The sequence below is a fragment of the Notamacropus eugenii genome, chromosome 2 (assembly GCF_028372415.1).
Source record: "Notamacropus eugenii isolate mMacEug1 chromosome 2, mMacEug1.pri_v2, whole genome shotgun sequence".
Classification (NCBI taxonomy): Eukaryota; Metazoa; Chordata; class Mammalia; order Diprotodontia; family Macropodidae; genus Notamacropus; species Notamacropus eugenii.
In genome coordinates this window covers 55254063-55274088 of record NC_092873.1, presented here as the reverse complement: position 1 = coordinate 55274088, position 20026 = coordinate 55254063, and the positions used below count along the sequence as shown (strand labels likewise).

Genomic DNA, 20026 nt, shown 5'->3' with positions numbered 1-20026 from the left:
TTCATCTGGAAGAACATTGTTTCCATGATACTCTCTATCCACTTCATCCTCTGTCATTCCCTTTTCCTTTTACCTTCAATCTTTCTCAACATATTGTCCTTTCCAATGAGTTCCTTCTTATGTAACCAAAATATTTAAACTTCAGTTTTAATATTTGACCTTTCAGTGAACAGTCTGAATTAATTTCTTTAAGTATTGACTGATTTGATCTCCTGGCTCTCCATGGGACTCTCAAAAGTCTTCTCCAGCATCACAATTTGAAAACTGATTCTGTGGCACTCAACTTTCCTTATAGTCCAACTCTCATAGCCATTCATTGCTACTGGAAAAACCTTTGACTATATGGACCTTTGTCAGCAAGGTGATGCCTCTGCTTTTTAGTGTGTTGACCAGATTTATCATAGCTTTCCTTCCAAGGAACAAGCATCTTTAATTTCATGGCTACAATCACGATCTGCTGTGATCTTTGAGCCCAAGAACATAAAATCTGACACTGCTTTCATTTCTTCTCCTTCCATTTGCCATGGAGTAATATGACTATTCACCAAGATCTTAGTTATTTTTATGTTAAGTTTCTAGCCAACTTTTATATTCTCCTCTTTCACCCTTATCAAGAGGCTTCTTAATCCCTTCTCACTTTCTACCATCAGAATGATATTGTCTCTATGTCTGAAACTGTTTATATTTTTCCTGGCAACCTTAATTCCGGTTTTTTATTTGTCTAGCCTAGCATTTCTCAGGATGTTTTCTGCATATAAGTTAAATAAGGTGACAATATATAATCTTGTTATATTCTTTTTCCAAACTTAAACCAATCAGTTGTTCCATGTTGAGTTCTAACTGTTGCTTCTTGGCCCATATGCAGGTTCCTCAGGAGACAAATTAGAGAAACTGGTGCTCTCCATTACTTTGAGAATATGCCACATTTTGTTGTGATCCACAAATTATTTTTCTAGTTCTATAAAATATTCTTTCATTAGTTTGGTATAGCTCTGGGAAGCGAGTTAATTTGGGTGATGTTGTCCTTTTTATATACTTTTGATCAGTGAATATTTAGGTCTGTCTAGATTTCTGCAAAGATTGTTTTATAGTTAGATTCATATACACCCTCAATGAATCTTGCAAGATAGAGTCCCAAGTATATAGTATCTGTAGTTATTTTAAATGGAATTTTTTTTCTTTCTAGCTCTTCTTGCTGGGTTCTACAGGTTATATAGAAATGCTAATGATTTAAATGGGTTTATCTTGTATCCTGCAATTTTGCTGAAGCTATTTTTTTCCATTAATTTTTAGTCGGCTCTCTAGGCTTCTTTGAGTAAACCATCATATCAACTTACTGCTATATCTAGCTTTACCGTATATGTGTTTGTCCTTTGTTGCCAAAGACGACCATGCCGTCAGAGAAATGATGACATGACTTGCACTTGACTTTGTTTTGAGTGAGGGAGGGCTGTGCAGGTCACCAGCCTCACTTCTCCTCCAGAGCCATCTGAATTCAGTGAAGAGAAATTCATCAGGATCACTGGAGATCACCCAGGATGAGGCAATTGGGGTTTAGTGACTTTCCCAAGGTCACACAGATAGTGAGTGTCAAGTGTCTGAGGAGAGATTTGAACTCAGGTCCTCCTGACTCCTGCACTGGTGCTCTATCCACTGCACCACCTAGCTGCCTCAACTAGTTTTACCAGCACTGTGGTAAATAGTAGTGGCACCTCAAGTATCTTTGTTTTACCCTTAATCTTATTGGGAAGGCTTCTAACTTTTTCAACTTGCTGAGACATATACTCCGAGACTTGGTGACCACCTCATGGAAATCATTCCTGATTTTGCCCATTGAGGTCCAACAAAACAAGTCTGATACATCCTGCATGTAACAGCTCTTTAAGTACCAGGATACAGCTATCATGCTCTCCCTTGAGTTGTATCCTCTTTAGACTAAATATTCTATCTTCCTCCAACTCATCCTATGGGATATGGCTTCAAGGTCACCATCTTCTGGATAATTTCTAGCTTTTCAATGTCCTTCCTAAGCTTTGATGTCCAGAATGGAATATAATATTTTATATAAGGATTTTCTAAGAGTGGGACTACTACTTATCCCAGAGGAGATGTTTCCCTTACTACAGTCCAAGGTGGAATTAGCTATTTTGGCAATCACTATCACAATGCTGTCTCATACTAAATATGCAATCCACTAAAACTCCCAGATCTTTTTCATATAGTTTTATTTGATGATTCTTCCTCCATCTTTTAATCAGGAAATTGATTTTTTTTTAACCCAAGTGTAAGACTTTATGTTTAGGTTTAAGCCCAATGCTCTAGCCTTGCAAAGATCCTCTTGGATCCTATCACCCCTCCCATGTTTTTATCATCTGAAAATTTCTTAACAGTAGTATTTATCTCATTATCCAAGCCACTGATGAAAATGTTTAAAAGTCCAGTGGTACCCTACTGTAGACCTTTATCGTAGTTTACAGGGAAAAGTTATTCTGTGAGTCCAGTCTGGCAAGAGGACTTGTAGGTTTGATCCCTACTTCATTTACCCTTTACCAAATAAACCAAGCTGTAAGTTACTACCTCCAGCCTGGGCAACAACCCACCGTGATCTGGCACCACACACAGTGGACTGAGGTCCCTGGCTGGTAGCACTTGATGTTCTTAGAGCAAAGGTCACAGCTGACAGAAATATCCCCTTCCATCCATACGTGGTGCATTGCCTGCAGAAGAAAAAGGAACAAAACTGGGTAGAATCAAATGAACTACAGCTAAGAACAAAACCCCAGGAAGGAAGAGACAGCAGTTGGCTTATTTCATTGGAACTGAGCTATAGAATCTCAGGGTTGTTTAGTTTCATAGTAATTGAACTATAGAATCTCAGGCCAGTTAGTCCAATATCTCACTTGTATTCTATTAAGGTCTGGATATGGATGAACAGTTCTTACAGCAAAGCTTGGATTATTTGTCACCATATTTCTAACTCCAAATCTTATCCTTTGTCCTTCTTAAGACTGGAAAACTCTGTCCTCTAGCCTTGATTTTACAATGAATTCTTTTTTCTAGTTCTTGGAATAAACAAAATGCCCACGGTCTTTAGTCACTTATACTGCAGCTTTGAAAGGGGACCAGAAGGACTATTAAATTTGAATGGCATTGGACATATAATTTCGTTGATGCAGGGAGTTCCTGAAGGGGAAACAATGGACTGGATAGCTCTGAACTCCCTTCCAACTCTCCAATTCTATATTTCTGTGATAAAGGAGGGTTGGAAAACTAAGTGGAGACACTCTGGGGCATGAGGAATGGAAAACAGGAGAAGGAGGAGTCCCGTTCCAAGGATTCACCTAGATTTCAGTCAGTAGAGATACAAGGACATAACAATGGTCTCAGTTACTGGTGTACTAGTCTCTTAATAGGCAAACTTCCTGCTACTTTAATGCAATATATAATCTCAGACAGTTGCCTGGGGAACATCAAGAGGTGCCCAGGGTCACAAATGTGTTAGAGGAGGATGCAAACTTACGTCTTCCTGACTCCGGGTGGCTGTCTATTCACTTCACCACCCAGCTTCTCAGAGATACCAATATTTATCACAATCAAAATAATGTGATTGAGTAGCAATGGCGGTGAGTGTACTAATGACTATATGAGTCAGGAAAGGCTTCCTGAAGGAGGGGGCATTTGAGCTGAGCCTGGTAGGGAGTTGGGACTTCCAAGAGGATTTAGCATTGCTGAAGATGAAGACTTAACTCCCCTCTTGACGAAGTCAGAGCAAGCTCTTCTCTGGGGACCACAGCATCAGAGAGCTAGATTTCAAAGCAATATCTAAGGTCAGGGAAATATCTAGGAAGGCAAAAGAGCTACCTTCCTGGGAGGATCATTTTTTAAAAAGTAATAGCTAGTATCTGCCTCCAGATAGAGAGCTAATGACTCAGAGGACAGATGGAAGCATTTGTATTTTTTGAACATGACTAGTGGGAAAATTTGTTTTGCTTGATTCTACATATTTGTAAGAAGTTTTATTTTCCTTGCTTTTTCAGTGGGTGAGAAAGAGGGAGGTGGGAGAGAATTTGGAACGAAAAATAAAATTGACCTAAAAATAGCTATCATTTGTCTAATGTTTTAAGGTATACAAAGTGCTTTTATATGTGAACTCACTTGATCTTTGCAATGATGCTGGAAGGCGCTATTATTATCCCTATTTTATATGTGAGAAAACCAAGGCAGAGAGAGGTTGAGTGACTTTACTAGGGTAACACAGTTAGCAAGGGCCTGAGATATGATTTGAACTCAGGTCTCCCTGACTCCAAGGCCACTTTATGGAATGTGCCACCTCACTGCCTCTGGTTTAAAGGGAGAGGCCAAGGAGAGACTGAATGAGCGTTGGCTTTCTGATCTGGGATTCTGTGAAGATGGCTCCATTGCCTGACACTTTGGATCATGGGATGGAAGACTGAGAGCCATGAAAGGACCTTACACATGTGAAAGACAAAGCAGCATCAGAGGCCAGGGGAGGCTTCACTCACCTCAGTCTGTCTCCTGGATTTCCCATATGTACTGATGCACGGAGATATTTCTTTGGATGCACATCTTTGGTGGATTGTATATTTGCAAACTGAAAAGACAAGAGAGGAATACTACTGTAAATTACCTAATAGGGACATGAGAGAGCTCCCCATCCCACTGTCTTGTAGGGCTTAATGTTTCCACAGTCACAGTAATTGGTTACAATACAAAGCCATGTGCAGGAAAAAATGGAACATTATTTGTTTGATGATTAAAGAAGTTATTAATTTTTTGAGTGGTGGTGGTGGTGAGGGAAATAGGGTTAAGTGACTTGCCTGGGGTCACACAGCTAGCTAGTGTTAAGTGTCTGAGGCTGTGTCAGATCCTTCCCACTCCAGGGCTGGTGCCTTATCCACAGTGTCACCTAGCTGCCCCTGAACCTATTGATTTTTGGCAAACTGAAACCACCCTTCTCAAGTCCTAGCCCTGCCCATGGTGCCCAGTTAAGACACTGGGGATTGGGGGAAAAACAGAAAAGACATCTCCAGAGTGGTAAGAGTGAATATTCCTATAGTTTCGTCCTTGGCTCTTCTAACCACACAACCCAGAAATAGGAAAACCTGGAGTCAGGAACAGTGGAAAGAACAGTCTCTAGATTCAGAGAAAGTCAGTTCAAACCCTACTTCTGGTTTACTAGCTGTGTGACTGGTGAAGTCATTAATGTTCCTTGTCCTCAACTTCTTTGTAAAATGAGGTGATTGAACTAGACATTGCTCAAGGCCCCTTCCAGGTCTCAGTCTATGATTTATAAAGGAGATTATAATTCCCCTGGACTTCCAGTAAGTGGGCTAGACTAGAGAATCTCTGACATCCCTTCCAGCTCTGATATTAGGATTCTATAATCCTAAGCCCCAACTCTGACCCTGGTCAAGTAACTTTGCCCATTGCCCCCGGCAACACTCTGAGCTGCTCAATTGGAGAGCAGGTGGTGGCCTGTTTTGGCAGAGGGCATTTCCATAATGGAAGTTCCCCATGCTGAAGAAATCACAGGCCTAATTCCCTTGACCTCCAATCTCACACTCCAACCTCCCCCAAACCAAACACCTTAGAAAAGGCTAGGAGACCCCAAAGAAATTTGACTGGTTTAAATGAAATTAGCCTTCTGGTAAGGAAATTAATATTTATAATTAATCCCCATACAGGATCTCTTGTACCCATAATGTCCTTCTGTAGGCTAAGGCTGCTCGTGGACATTAGAGACTACACTTGTGAGACGCTGGTGGAAATAAACCAGGACAGGAATGACTTATTAGACCTTTGAGCGTCTACCTACTGATCAGAAGGTTGGGTTTGTTTTTTAACATTTAGGGAAGGCTTAATTATAATCATAGGATCATAAATTTAGAACTGGAAGAAATCTTATGGATCCCCTAATTTTCCGGGTGAAGAAACTGAGGCCCAGAGAGGTTGTCATGGTAGGTACCTAATAATGCTTGTGGCTAGACTGATTGCCCAAGTCATACTGCCACTGTATGAGGCAGAATTTGAACCCAGATCTTCCTGATTCTAAGCCCAACACTCCATTCGCTGCTCCATGCTGCCTTATTTTTATTTATATTTTCTACAAAGTTGGAAGCCATCCCTACACCAGGAACTCCAAGCATTCTGTGGCAGGAAGCTCCTGTGTCCTATTTGGTCAAAGCTGAGTGCTGATGTTCCACATTCCAAAGGGCTGTGGGTATTTTGTATAATCATGGGCACAAACCATCACTAAGCCAGCAAGAGGAGAGTTTTCAGAGTGTGACAAATGGGCCTTTTTTGAACTAGATGAAAGTGAGTTGTTATGTCATGTCTAACTCTCCATGATCCCATTTGGAATTTTCTTGGAAGGATACCAGACTGGTTTGCCATTTCTTTTTCCAACTCATTTTGCAAGTGAGGAAATGGAAGTAAATAGGCTGAAATGACTTGCCCAGGTTCACACAGCTAGGAAGCATCTGAGGCCGAATTTAAAGTCAGGAAGGTGAGTCTATGTACTATGACACCACCTGACTGCCCCAGATAGAAGTGAGAAGACAAGGCAAAGACTGGAGAAGAATGAAGACAGTAACCATGGTGAATGGAAGGGGTGATGCCCTCTCTTGGATATCAGAAGGAATGCTTAAGGGATATATAATGAATACCTAATATCCTGGAGGTGGGAGAGGAGTTTGGATCGGAGCATACCCTGGGCAGCATGCATGGGGATGGCCTTACTGATGGGCAGTCCTGAGTCACCATTTGAGAGTCCACATGGTATAGGGAATAGGTGAGCAGCCTCAGGGTCAAGCAGACCTGATTCAGCTTCTGCCTTTGACATATACTTGCCATATGACTCTGAGCAAATCTCATGACCCAGGTTGATTCAACATCATACAATGTAGAACAGGTGGCAATCTGCATTAGTGGAAGAGTTTTCTCATTCAGGATTTCCTTACATAGGTAAAATCACAACCAACAAGTGTTAATTAAATGCCTACTCTGTGCCAGGACAGCCTAAGCTTATCACTATATGTACAAAAGCAAAAATGAAATTCTTCATGCCTTCAAGGGGCTTCTGTTCTGACCTCATTTCATGGTACAATCCTTGCCCAGTATTGAGTATCTAGAGTTGTCGCATATTTCAAGACTTTAATTCATATTTCCTCCATTACCACAGAAGCTGGACTCTGCAATTGGGAATCCAGATGACTGTTAATAGTTGTTGTGATCAGAATATTTATCAGCCTATTGCCATTCTGGTGATGAGGTTCTCTGAACTTACCTAGACTGGTCCTCAGTTGATATAATGCAGTCCACCACCAGGTCTACCTTGGTGATAGCCTGGGGACACATCCTGGTATCACACAGAAGCACCAGAAGGTGCACCAGAAGGTGCACCAGAAGGGGTCTTCAATGGAACAGTTCCCATAAGAAGCTGGTGCTTTGGTCAATTGACAATTGACTTTCAAAATAGTGAATTCTGTGTCAGATTTGACCACTTTCCTTGCCATTGTAATAGTAGAGTCTATCTAAGAGGCTACTGGGCATATGCCCAGATGCCCTTTGGAATGTCCAAAGACCTAAATGGGGGAGATAGACAGGAGGCGGAGCCCAGACTTACATGAACAGCACAGGGCCTGTTTCCTCACTCCCATCAGCATTGTGTGGCAGAAATGGCAGAAGGCTGGCTTCTTGAAATTCTTTAGCCTCCAGGCATGCTGGCCATCTTCATTCACGGTCTACAAGTACAAATAAACACAGACACTGGTGAAACTTTAGGAAAAAAACCCCAAATTGTCCCCATCATCAGTCTCTTCCTTCCCTCTTTGCCCTTCTCCCCCTTGGGAGATGCTCTTACACTTTTTGGAATTGTAGCAATAGGACAGAGAATACATCCTCATGGAGATGATCCGAGTCCTACTAATCTATATTTTGTCAGTAGATTTGGAATGATAGGTCCTCAGTTAAATCCTACTTCTGCCATTTATAACTTTATGGGTCTTCACCCCTCAGAACCCTCAGTTCCTCATCTCTAAAATGAATGGACTGGATTATATGGTGTCTAAGGTCCCTTCTAGTTCTAAATTTCTGATTTTATATCTTTATCTGGAACTGTGAACAAAGGGGAACAAGGGATTCATCATCAGTTATTACCCAGTTTTAAGTGTCTCCTCACCCACACTCTGTGAAACAGGTTTAACATTAGACAGAATAAAATCGCAATCACATTTCGAATCCTGCTTCTGACATAGACTAGTAATCTCTCAGGGCCTCAGGCAACTCTCTGAGATTGCAAAGTACCTTGGGTAGAGAGAACATCTTTGCAAACAAGTAAAATTATAGGTTTAGACTTATAAAAATAAAGAATATAGCTACCAGTAAATAGTAATGAAATTACTATTGAACAACTTTGTGTCTTTTTAATGTCAGGAGGCTGATCTTCCATTTTACCCTTTTTTTTTCTCCCAGGCTCCATTACATTTATATGTGTATCGTGTTATAAAATTTGCAATATTAATAAAATGCCAAATTTTTAATTTTTTTTTTTTAAAAAAAGACAATCACATGGGCTGCTGAAATCTTAGGCTACATTAAGAGAGGGACAGTATCCAGCAAAAGGAAGATGATAATCCCATTGTATTCTACTCTCATCAGGTCACATCTGAATATTGAAAATTACAGTCTGAGTTGAGAGATACAACACAAATATATATATAATAAAAATAGAGCATGGTGATGAATACATTAGATTGATACAGAGTGCCATTTGAGGTCCAAGGAAAGAAAGATTGTTTTTATGATGAGAGAGGGTAATCCGAGAAGGCTTCATGGAGGTGAGGAAAATTAATATTGGGTTGTCTTATTTAATTGCCAATATTTCTATGTGGTCTATCCTTTTCCTCATTTTGACAGACCCTATATGTGAAGAACAGGCAGTTTCTGAAGGGCTTGATGAAGGTACCTACTCCCGGTCCCCAAGGCATCAGCTTGCCAGGTTGAGTGCCCCTTCATTTCTTGTTTACCCAGCAAATGGAAGCCAGTTTGAGCTAAGCCCTACCCAGGGGATCACTCTTGTATCTTTGTTTTCTAATAAGGATTTGGGGCAAGTTGTTCTTCAGCAGTGAAGTCAAAGCTGGGGGAATCTAACAGAGGCAAGATTGCTGGAGGCAGCTGTTTCTTCTGAGGCACCTGGAATTCCTTGAGTATGGGAGAGGAGTGTAATCAGCCACACCTGAAGGCCAACCCACCTACCAATCAGGGTTGCTTTCCACTTGCTAGGGGAGGTCCTACTGACTTACTGTCAGGCTGACCAGAAGGAAGACATTCCAGGATTTAAAGTGCCCTGGGACCCTCAGATGGGATCTTTGGGAACCAAGAAGGACCAGTAACCTCAATTTATTGATTATTGCTAATTTAACTAATAAATTGATTAAATCATGCTCAGAACTTTTTCTATTGGAATTTCATTTGGCACAGAGAAAATATGGAGGGACACAATCAGAAATATGTATTCCATTTTGGAGTGCCACATTTTGGGAAAGGCATAGATAAACTAGAAAATATATATTGCAGGGGGTCCTGAAGAGGGTATCTAGGATGGTGAAGATCCTTGAGACCATCCGTCAGTAAAGGATCAGTTGAAGAAGCTGGAGATACTCATTTTATAAAAGAAAATACTTAAGAGGGGGCTAATGACAGCTGCTTTAAAATATTTGAATGCTTGTTAGTCAAAGACCAGACTGGCTAAAGATTAGACTTGATCTGCTTGGTCCTTAAAGATAGAACTGGGGTAGATGGTGGCCAAGAAAACCCCAGATGGGGTCACAGAGAGTCAGACAAGACTGAAAAATGACTTAATAGTAATGAAAAACTATAAACAAACCTTGTCTTCAAAGAGCTTTCATTCTTTTGGAGGAATGTAAGACAGCCCCCTGCCCATGCCTGGCATACCACTTTGCATATTGTCATTTGTTATTAATAATATTATCAATGTAATATAACAATATTAATAAATTAGTAAAATTAATAAATATAATTAATAACAAACATTCATAATATTAATACCTACTATAATAAATATTCATTAAACTGAATGGCTTTGAAATCATATATAATGGAGGACATTTTTCTGCTCATAAACTCACATTTCTCTCCACTATTATTGAAAAGTTTCCTCCCCACTCAAGGCCATTGTGATGATTAATTCAGGATTTTCTTCACAAAAGTGGAAAAGAAGGTTGTTTTTTTTTTTCTCCAGGCATACGCAGTAAATGAAATGTGGTCTCACTGCAGGCTCCTGAGGGTGAGTTATTTGTAAGCAGATTTAATTCACATGGAGCTTAAGTTATTCGTCCAAATAACCAAACATATTCTCTGAACCCACCAACAACCGTTGTCATTTCCTAGCCATATTTCTAATAGCCCAGGAGAATTTTGTTCAGTTGTTTCAGTCATGTCTGACACTTCATGACCCCATTTGGGGTTTCCTGGGCAAAGATACTGGACTGGTTTGCCATGTGTTTCTCCAGTTCATTTTACAGGTGAGGGAACTGAGGCAAACAGGTAAAGTGATTTGCCCAGGGTCACACAGCTAGTAAGTATCTGAGGCCAGATTTGAACTGAGGAAGAGTCTTCTTCACTGTAGGGCCTGGTGCTCTGTGCACTATGGCACTCCCCTAGCGGAACTTTGTAGTATTCTAGAAAAACTATTAGGAAGAACTTGGTTGAGTTTGTATTGAGTCTTCTATAACTGGATTAGATAGAAGTCAGAGACTTCTTACTCTGTAGGAATTCAAGCATGGTATGGTGGGAAGACCTCTTGGAGTACCTGGCTTCATATACTTCCTCTATCAACCTGTGTAACTTCTCCCTGAGCTTCAGTTTCCTTAACTGTAAAATGAAAGACTGGTCTAAAATCCCTTTCAGCTGTAGATCTATGATCCTATATTACTTATCTAATTATTTTAGGATTATATAATAATATAATCCCAGACACTTAACTTCCGTGGACCTCAGTCTCTATCAAGAACTTTGGAATTGGTTTTGTGACAGGGGAGACTCTGAGACAGGACCACTCAGCATCGCATGCCCACATCAGAAAGAGTGCTGTGCTCTATGACCAAAGCAGAAATGAAATAGCTCAAAGAAAACGCAGGATGCACAAATTTAGAGAATTCACTCCAAATGTTCACATGGATTATTTTTGTCCAGTCTGTGATAGAGCATTCTGAGCTCCTATTGGTCTGATCAGCCGCAAGTGGACACACAGCTTGATTTTATCATGGTGATGTCATTTTGGTCCTCTTTGAGAATGAACGACAACCACCATCACCACCAAATTAGGGAGTAGGACTAGATGGTTTCTGAGGTCTCTTCTAGATCTATGAGTCTATGTTTTTTATTTTATCCACAAAGCCATAGGGAGTCATTGAAGATTTTTGAGTGAGGAGTGGTGGTATATGACATGGTCAGATCTGTGTTTGGGCAACATCCATTTGGTAGTTTTGTGGATGATGCATAGGAAGAGGGGCAAACATCTGCCTAAGGGAGATTCTTCAATATAATACGGAGATAGAGAGAAGCTGGGATGTTTTATTGGCTCTCAGACAGGGAGGAAGTGTTCCCTCAGGTGGAGACCTCTTTACCAGGTGTCCGAGAGGATGTACTTCAATATTTATAGTCACCTTATCTGAACCTGAGTTGCTGATATGGACTCTCTTAAAATTCCCCAATAAAATGTAAGCTCCTTACAGGCAATGGTTTCATTTTTGTCTTCGGATCTGGAATGCACACAGAACTGGTGCCTATTAAATGCTTGTTGAATTGCTAGATTAATTTACTTTCTTCCTGGACAAGATTTTGTGGTTCTAGATAGAGAAGGTAAAGTGAGCTGAAGACCACAGCTTGGTCTGGCATCTGTAGGGAGAACTATCCCTCTTATGTGGCAGAGAAAACTCTAGAAGTCTCTCCTCTGTGGTGGCCCAGACCATGCCCAGTGACAGGAATCAGTCCTGGTACATTTTAGCTCTTCCTGAGAATGACCATTAATGCTCCAGAACACAGGAGGCACTGGAGTGACCCCTAACAGGATCAGTTGGACTGGCAACCTGCTATTCAAGGACTCAGAGTAACTAAGAACATGGATTTGGGGGAGATAGAGCTGCCCATAGAGGGTGTCTGTTTTCTCTGAGGAGGCCCATTTGGTTTCTCCATCTGCCACTAAATCTTTCAGCCTTTAGTTTTTTTGAACAGTCAAAGTAAGAGACAGCAGACAAGATGGCACCAGGGAGAGATTTTGCCAGATTTTCTGGGTGAGGACTGTGAGCCAGAAGTTGGAAATCCCCCAAAGTCACAGTGTCCTAGATTGAAACTGGAGGAGAACTTAGACGTCATCTAATCCAAAGCCCTTCATTTCATAGATGAGGAAACTGGACTTTAGGGAGGTCTCAGTTTCCTCATCTCTAAGATGGGGATAATCATAGCACATGCCTCCCCAGGGTTGTTGTGAGGATAAAATGAGATGACAATCGTGAAGTGCTCAGCACAGTGCCTGACACACAGTAGGCACTGAATAAGTGTAAGCTATTAACTATTACTGAATGGCTTGCCCAGTGTCATAGAGCTAGTTAGTACCGGAAGTAGGATTTGAACCCTGGTTTGCCTGACCTCAAGTCCTATGCTTGAATCTAGGGTTTCCGTGTGACTAGAATGGGGATGCCATAGCTCGCAGAGCATCAGTCCTGGAGTCCAGAAGACTCATCCTCCTGAGTTCAAATCCAGTCTCAGACACTTACTAGCTATGTGACCTTAGGCAAGTCACTTCACCCTGTTGGCATCAGTTTCCTCATATGTAAAATGAGCTAGAGAAGGAAATGACAAACCCCTCCATTATCAAGAAAACCCCAAATGGGGGCACAGAGAGTTGGACACAACTGTAAATGACCAAATAACAACAAAACAAGCTTCTAACCTAGGTAAGTATACAGAGTGGGCCAGGTGTGTCAGCTCACACTTGGGAAGTACCTGGCCCATGCTCCATGCATACTTGTGGCCTCTGTCACAGAGGCTTTTATATGTATCTAGGTCTGTATCTGTGTATATGAATCTGTGCATACATGTATATACCACACACACGTATGTACATGAACGTGTTTATGTTTATGTATACGTGTAAATAGAAATACACACAAATATGTATATTGTTCTCCCTTTGTTTTCAATGAGATCCAATGGCATCACAAGGGTGATGTCTGTGTGTATATACACACACACATATACACAGTCATGTATGTATTTCTATAGCTGTAGACTGGTTCCCATTGAGGGTTGCCTCTGGAAGTCTGAATCAATTCTACATTTTTGCCTCTTCTCCATAGTTATCATTCTTTACTCTTTTGGTGTTTGACACACAGTCTGTTTAGTCATTGGTCTCCAGTTGTTAGAAATTTAGTTTATTTCCAGGATTTTCTCTATAATATACATAATAATAAATCAATGCAGGCAGTTCTTTCTAAAATAACTTTCTTCTTGACTAAAGTAGGTGTAACTAGGGGATCTCTAAGCACAAACAAAGCTTCTGCCATGTGGGAGTGATTTAGGGCTTGGTGCTTTGAGAGCATCTGGCAATACCCTTATTGGTCACTGAACGGGAAGAGTTGGTAACTCAGAAGATGCCTAAAAGGGAGTGACCCCAGCCCTGGGGCTCTCTACCCTTCTGGTTGTGGATTCTGCCTGGGTCATTTGCAGTCACTTCCCATGAGAGCTAGGGGAAAGGTGGATTGCCCTGTTTCTCTACATTGACAGATAAAATGTCAGTCCTGCCTAGATGAGGCCAAACCTGAGGTTTGGGGGCTGCTCCCCTTGTGTCTGTCCTTTCCTCATCTTAGGTGATTAAATATCTATTTTTGAGACAGACTTAGGGGTGACCTTGTGTGGTGCAGCATTCTCAGGTCTCTGGGTGTTTTTCATTGGTGGCCTGGGGAGGAGTCCCCAGCATGACTTCAGGACTCTTGGAGAAAGTGACCAAAAACAGATGACTGAGTCCAAGACTTTGCTAGAAGACGTGGAAGCAGGAATTGTTTGGACAGTGCAGACTCAGAGGAAAATATGGGGTTCTGACAAGGGTTAGTTATCAACCTTCCAAGGGAGAGTAGCAGTCATTACAAGTTAAACTATTGCATACTATTTTAAGTCATTCTCCCATCACAAACTGAGTCTTTGCTTTGTCCTTTAGCAATTCTTTTCTGCATAGGAAATAAATACCTGTCCCATACTTGATTCATATTATACATTGGTTATCTTTTTAACTCCTCTCCTTTGGGGAGATGCTAAATATGAGCTAAAACCTAAACTTTGAGTAATTTGTCCTCAAATAATAAATAATTAAATTAAAATGATTTAAATAATAGCAAACTGAAGAATGAGAGAGCCTAATTCCTTTCAGTCAAGGCCAGGCTGTGGGCATAGAGTCGGTGTGATGCCAGAGTGCTTTGGACCCAGCAGCAGTTTTTAATGTTAGATAGGGATTGTTCCACTTTTGGGAGGGGAAATCTTTGTGTGTTCAGTTCCTGGCTCATAATAGGCATTTAAGCAGCGTTTGTTTGTTAAATGATTAAAAGAGTGCTTGGATGCCTCACTGTATTATAGCGATGACCAAAACCCTATTCCATTCTATTGGAGGACATTGTAATAAGTTTTAAGTGCAGAGAGGAGAACCAGACAAAGTATTCTAAGAAAATATAAGGAAGGAAAGAATATTATTATCTCTTTTTCCAAAAGTCTCTTCTGTTCCCTTGTGGTTTTTCAACCTTTATTGTCCTGGGAAGTTATCTGGGATCATCTGCAGGCTTAGCAGGATAGATTGCCTAGAATATCTGTTAAATTTGTTGTTTAGCTGTTTCAGTCATATCTGACTCTCTGTGACCCCATTTGGGGTTTCCTTGCAAATAGTGGTTTGCCATTTCCTTCTCCAGTTCATTTTGCAGATGAGGAAACAGGCCAACAGGGTGAAGTGACTTTCCCAGGGTCACACAGCTAGTACGTGTCTAAGGTCAAATTTGAACTCAGGAAGATGAGTCTATGCACTATGGTGCCACCTAATGGACTATTGTTGAATAACACCTGGATTTACTCAAACCAATCACTAATTACGCTTTCTTTTCCATACATACGTATAATTTCCTTAAAAAAAGGAGGAGAAGAAGAAAGTAAACAAGGACTGGAATAGGAAAAAGTAACAGTTTTTCTGATTTTATTAAGCTGTGGTGCCATCTTGGGGCTAGCTGATTTTTTCCCCTCCCCTGACTTCTGCTTTTCAGGTTTCATTCACATGCCTCTCTTTGAAGAATCATGAGACTCTGGCCTGGGTTCCATTCAAGCATGCCCAGAATATATAAGGAAGTGCATTTATTTAGTAAATGGTCATTTTCTTATTTGTTAAACTATAGTCAATTTTATTTTTATGTGTGGGATATATTGTCTAGGGAAATTTATAATGAGAACATGTGGTTCTGTTGTAAGGTAACAGATGGATAAGCCTAATGTTACCATGGTACCCAGAGGATGTTAAAAGACCTCAAAAAGAAGACGTCCAGAGAGGTGGACTGATCATAGGATCAAAGAATTGCAGCTCTAGAGTAGAATGGGATCTCATTGGTGAGGTGGTGAAGCCTCAGTTGGCAGAATGTGTCCTTTCCTCAATTAAAAACGTATTTCAGAGCTCCCTATTGTTTCTAGGATAAAACCTCAAATCATAGGGTCATAGAATCCATAGAGATGGAAGGGATCTCAGAGGCTATCTAGGCCAAAATCCTCATTTTCCAGATAAGGAAACTGAGGTCCATGGTGGGGAGGTGATTCAGCCTTGGTCACATTAGTACAGGTGGGTCTGAAATTCCTGGTTCTAGAGCCATATCCTCCATGGAAGATTCATGGGGCAGGAATTGTACAATTTGAGAAGGCATGGCTAGGTTGAGATGTGGACTGGGGGTGTCGGGTAATACCCTACACCAATGAAATCACCAATCTCTTGATATATTGAAGAAGAATTATAAAATCATAGATTTAGAACAGGAAGGGACCTCAGAGGCCACCCTCTCCACCACTCTCTCCACCACCCTCATTTAATGGATCAGGAAAGGGAGACCTAGAGAGATGAATCGACTTGACCAAGGTGACACAAGGCACAATATAGGAAAGGTGAAAATTGAGCCCAGATTCTCTGACTCCAAATCATCGCCATTTCCACTAAGCCACATTATCTTAGGGTTTTTTTTTTAAGGTCCTAAAGCAAAGCGATATAATTGCTAGTCCAAAAAGTGATGTTTTCTCTCAAAACATCCCTCTTTAAAAACGATACTGTAAACACCTTATTTAGTTTAGCTTCATAAATATGAATGACCATTTTATCAATGTAATAAACTGGAGGGTCGCTTTTCTCCTTTACTATTTGGAGGATCGCTTGTCTAGGTAAGTGACTTTCTGTAAAAATAGCCTGAGTTTTCCTGATCACGAAGGGATCAGAGCTACAGATCCCCTTAGCAGACAAAAGCCTGTTACCAATGGGGATTAAAGGGTTAACGGAGGAAAAAGAAATTGGTCTATTGCGATTTTGAAAAAAAGCCATCTCTAGCCCTCAGCCTCAGAGAAAATACAGAATATGAGGGGAGTGCATCTAGGCAGGATGGCTCCTTTGGATTTGAGGTTCATTCCAGGCAAGAATATAATCTTGGCAGCCAAAGTGGAAAGAATACAGGCTCCCTCTGCTACTAATTAGCTGGGTGACCTTAGGAAAGTCCCTTTGTCTCTTTAGGTTTAATTTCCTCATTTGTAAAATATAGGAATTAAACTATGGGCTTGGAATAATAAGATGAAAGGGAAATGATAATTATCATGAGAAGGGAAATGATATTTTCCCTTTTATCTTATGATTCTGAGATTCAGTGAAGCAAGAGGAAGGCAGCCTGTTGCATCAGACTGCCTCCATTCGCTCAGAACCCAGGACAAGATTTGGCTGCCAGATTCTTTGGGGTATGGTATTCATGAGCAAGGTCTAGAGTTCTGTTCCTCAGTCTGCTGATCTGAACAGTGAATATGGACAGATGGTGACTGAGCTTCCAACTCACTTCACAGCGTAAAGAAATGATTTTTCCAGTTCAGTTCTAACCAATGACATTTGAGGAATCATGGAAAGCTGAGGAAAGCAGAGAAAGGAGAACTGTTTGGCTGTGGAACCAGGGGAGTTAGGTTCACAACCCAGCTTTGCCACATACCATTTATGTGACCTTGAGAAAGTTATTTAATTTATCTGAGACTCAGTTTCCTCATTTGTAAAATAAAATGACTGTTAAAGTCCCTTCCAGTTCTTAATTCTATAACCTATGCCCTGGAGCGCATCCAGAGCAAAGGGTGATAAGGATGATGAGAAGACTTGGGGTCCATGAACCTAATTAGAAGGTAAACTGCTTGAGGGTAGGCAATGTTTTACTTTTGCATTTGTATCCCCAATGTTTAACGCACATGATGGGAAGATAATTAATTCATGTCATCCAAGAAAGGAATTCAGAATGGTTACACTGTTGAAGAGAAGAGCCAGGACGACATGGTAACTGTCTTGTAGCATTTGAAAGGCTCTTATGAGGAGAAAAGACTAGATGTGTTCTCTTTGGGCTGAGAAGACAGAACTAGGATGGAAGGTGTGAAGAGCTAAATTGAAATGATGACAGAAAAATCCCCAACAACACTTTCCTAAACAGTAGAGTTCTGGAAAAATGGAATGGACCACCTCATTAGGTATTGGGGTGCCCCTCACTAGAGACCTTTTAATGAAGGCTCATTGGCCACTTATTGGGGATACTGTAGAGACTCCTATCCTGCTAGGGATTGGGTCAGTTGACCTTGGAGGCTACTTTCTTTATCAAAATTCAGTGACTCTGGAAAGAAAGCCAGGTGTTTTCTTCATTTTCATGTCTATCTACAAGTGTTTTCTGGACCCTGACCTAGTGAACCTTAGCTTGTATTGTTACTTACTGCTTCCATCCCTAGCAGGACCAGTAATGGAATGGTTGTCATCCCTCCTTGAATCCACTCCTCTAGGGTTACAACCCCATCATGGTCAATATCAATCTCTTCCATCATTTCTTTCAAGATCTGCCAGGAAGCAAAGAAAAGAGTGTTGGGTGGGTGGAAATCAACTCCCTTCCTCTGCTCCTCTTCATTGTCCTTTCCCTCCATTTTCCCTATCATTTCCTTTAGGGACTCCTCTTGGTCTTGATCTATCCCTCTTTTACCCACCAGAACAGGAGTTGGCCCTGTTGACCTACTTCCTGTGGACTCTTTCTGGCTCACAAGGAGTATTTCTGCTTCCTAAATAGAAGGTCCAGTTGTTCAGTCATCCGTTCCCTGCAGGATCCATTTTTCATTATATCACATGATGATAAGTTTCACTCATTGTAACATCATTGAGGACTGAAACCAGTCAGTCAAAAATAAGAATGGAGGAATCTTTTCAGGTTCCTGACCTTGTAGAGAAGGTGTAATAACCATGATTCTCAAAATTAGTCTGCTCAAAGAGATGAGAATATGTCTCTCCCTGTTATTTGGAGAGGTGGGGGACTAATGGGTATGGAATACTGCACTCAATGGATATGTTGGTTCATTTTGCTAAATTGTTTTCCCACCTTTTATTTACTTTTTAATTTTTTGTTTCAAGGGATGGGCTGTCTGGAAAAGGGAAGAGGAAAGAATATATTCAGAAATGAAGGTCATATGAAAACTAAAAGTATCAATAAAAATTTTAAAAATTGGTCTGATCAGCATACTGCTTTGGGGTGGCATATTTTTTCTAGGATTGGTACAATGGAAAGGCTACTGGCTCTGGAGTCAAAGAGTCTAGATTAAAATCTCATCTTTTATATTTTCTACCTGTGTTACCTTAGTCAAAGTCATTTAATTTCTCTTGACCTCTATTTTCTCATCTGTTAAAGGAAAGGATTGGAGTAGGTGGCTTCTGAGGTCCCTTCCTGAGTTAGTTCTATAATCCTAAATTGCTTAACCTCTACAAGCCTCAATTTCTTTTCTAAAATGCAAGGTGTGGAGGGTGGAGGAGTTAAACTAAAGGGAAGCTTGGTAGCCTACAATGGTTAGAGAACCAGGCCTGGAGACAGAAAGACTCATCTTCCTGAGTTCAAATCTGGCCTCTGACACTAGCTGTGTGACCCTGGGCAAGTCACTTAATCCTGTTTGCCTCAGTTTCCTCATCTATAAAATGAGCTGGAAAAGGAAATGGCAAACTCCAGGATCTCTGCCAAGAAAATCTGAAATGGAGACACAGAGTCACACATGACTTAAAAACAACTGAATAACAGTGGAAAACCTGTGATGCTATCATCCCTTATGTTTCAATATTCACATTTTCCCTTCTTTAGATAATTGGATGACTCTTATGTTTAATTCTTCATAAGAATATAAATGCTCAAGGGCATGACAACTACTTTCATCTTGTTGACAGTGACATCCCTACCAGACAACTGGGGCCTCAGTTCAACTCAGTTCAGGTCAACACAAATCTCCTAAGTGCCCACTGCGTGGATGGCTTTGATCCAAGAGCTGAGGAAATCAGGGTAAACCAGAACAAAGCAAAACAGCCTCTGCCCTGAAAGGAGAGGCCAGTGGAAAAGCAAAGACAGAAAACAGAGTATTTAGATGCTGGTTCAATGGCAGTCACCAGGAACAGACCAGCTGAATTATTTCTGAAAAGGAAGGTTAAAAACAATTTCTTGAGGAATTACTGTCTAGGTCCCCTTCACTTAAGGGTGATGGTTCAGTGATTTGTGGGTGTGAGTTTTCTAACATTTGACTTGTCTCCCCATCCTGGGCCCCTGAGTGACATCAGCCTCCTGCTGTTACACACATGAGAGGCTCTGTCTCGAGACTCAGGGCATTCTCTCTGACTGTCCCTCCTGCAGGGGATACAAACCCTCCCTCCTCATTTCCATTTCCTGGC

At 41.0% G+C, this 20026-nt stretch overlaps 1 protein-coding gene across 19 annotated transcripts in view; it reads right to left on the bottom strand.

The window, feature by feature from the left end:
* DGKG (diacylglycerol kinase gamma) overlaps positions 1-20026 on the bottom strand; it is a 273063-nt gene that overhangs the window by 189830 nt on the left and 63207 nt on the right. For 18 of the 19 annotated variants that reach the window (XR_011973966.1, XM_072640384.1, XM_072640377.1 and 15 more), the window contains 4 exons: positions 18052-18171; positions 7646-7763; positions 4524-4612; positions 2601-2717 (listed from right to left, as the gene is read on the bottom strand). Coding sequence is in view for 18 of the 19 variants with exons in the window: in XM_072640384.1 (XP_072496485.1) it covers positions 2601-2717; positions 4524-4612; positions 7646-7763; positions 18052-18171 (444 nt within the window). In the remaining variant the exon portion in view is untranslated. The remainder of the gene's footprint in view (positions 1-2600; positions 2718-4523; positions 4613-7645; positions 7764-18051; positions 18172-20026) is intronic. The other variant, XM_072640388.1, reaches the window with a different exon arrangement.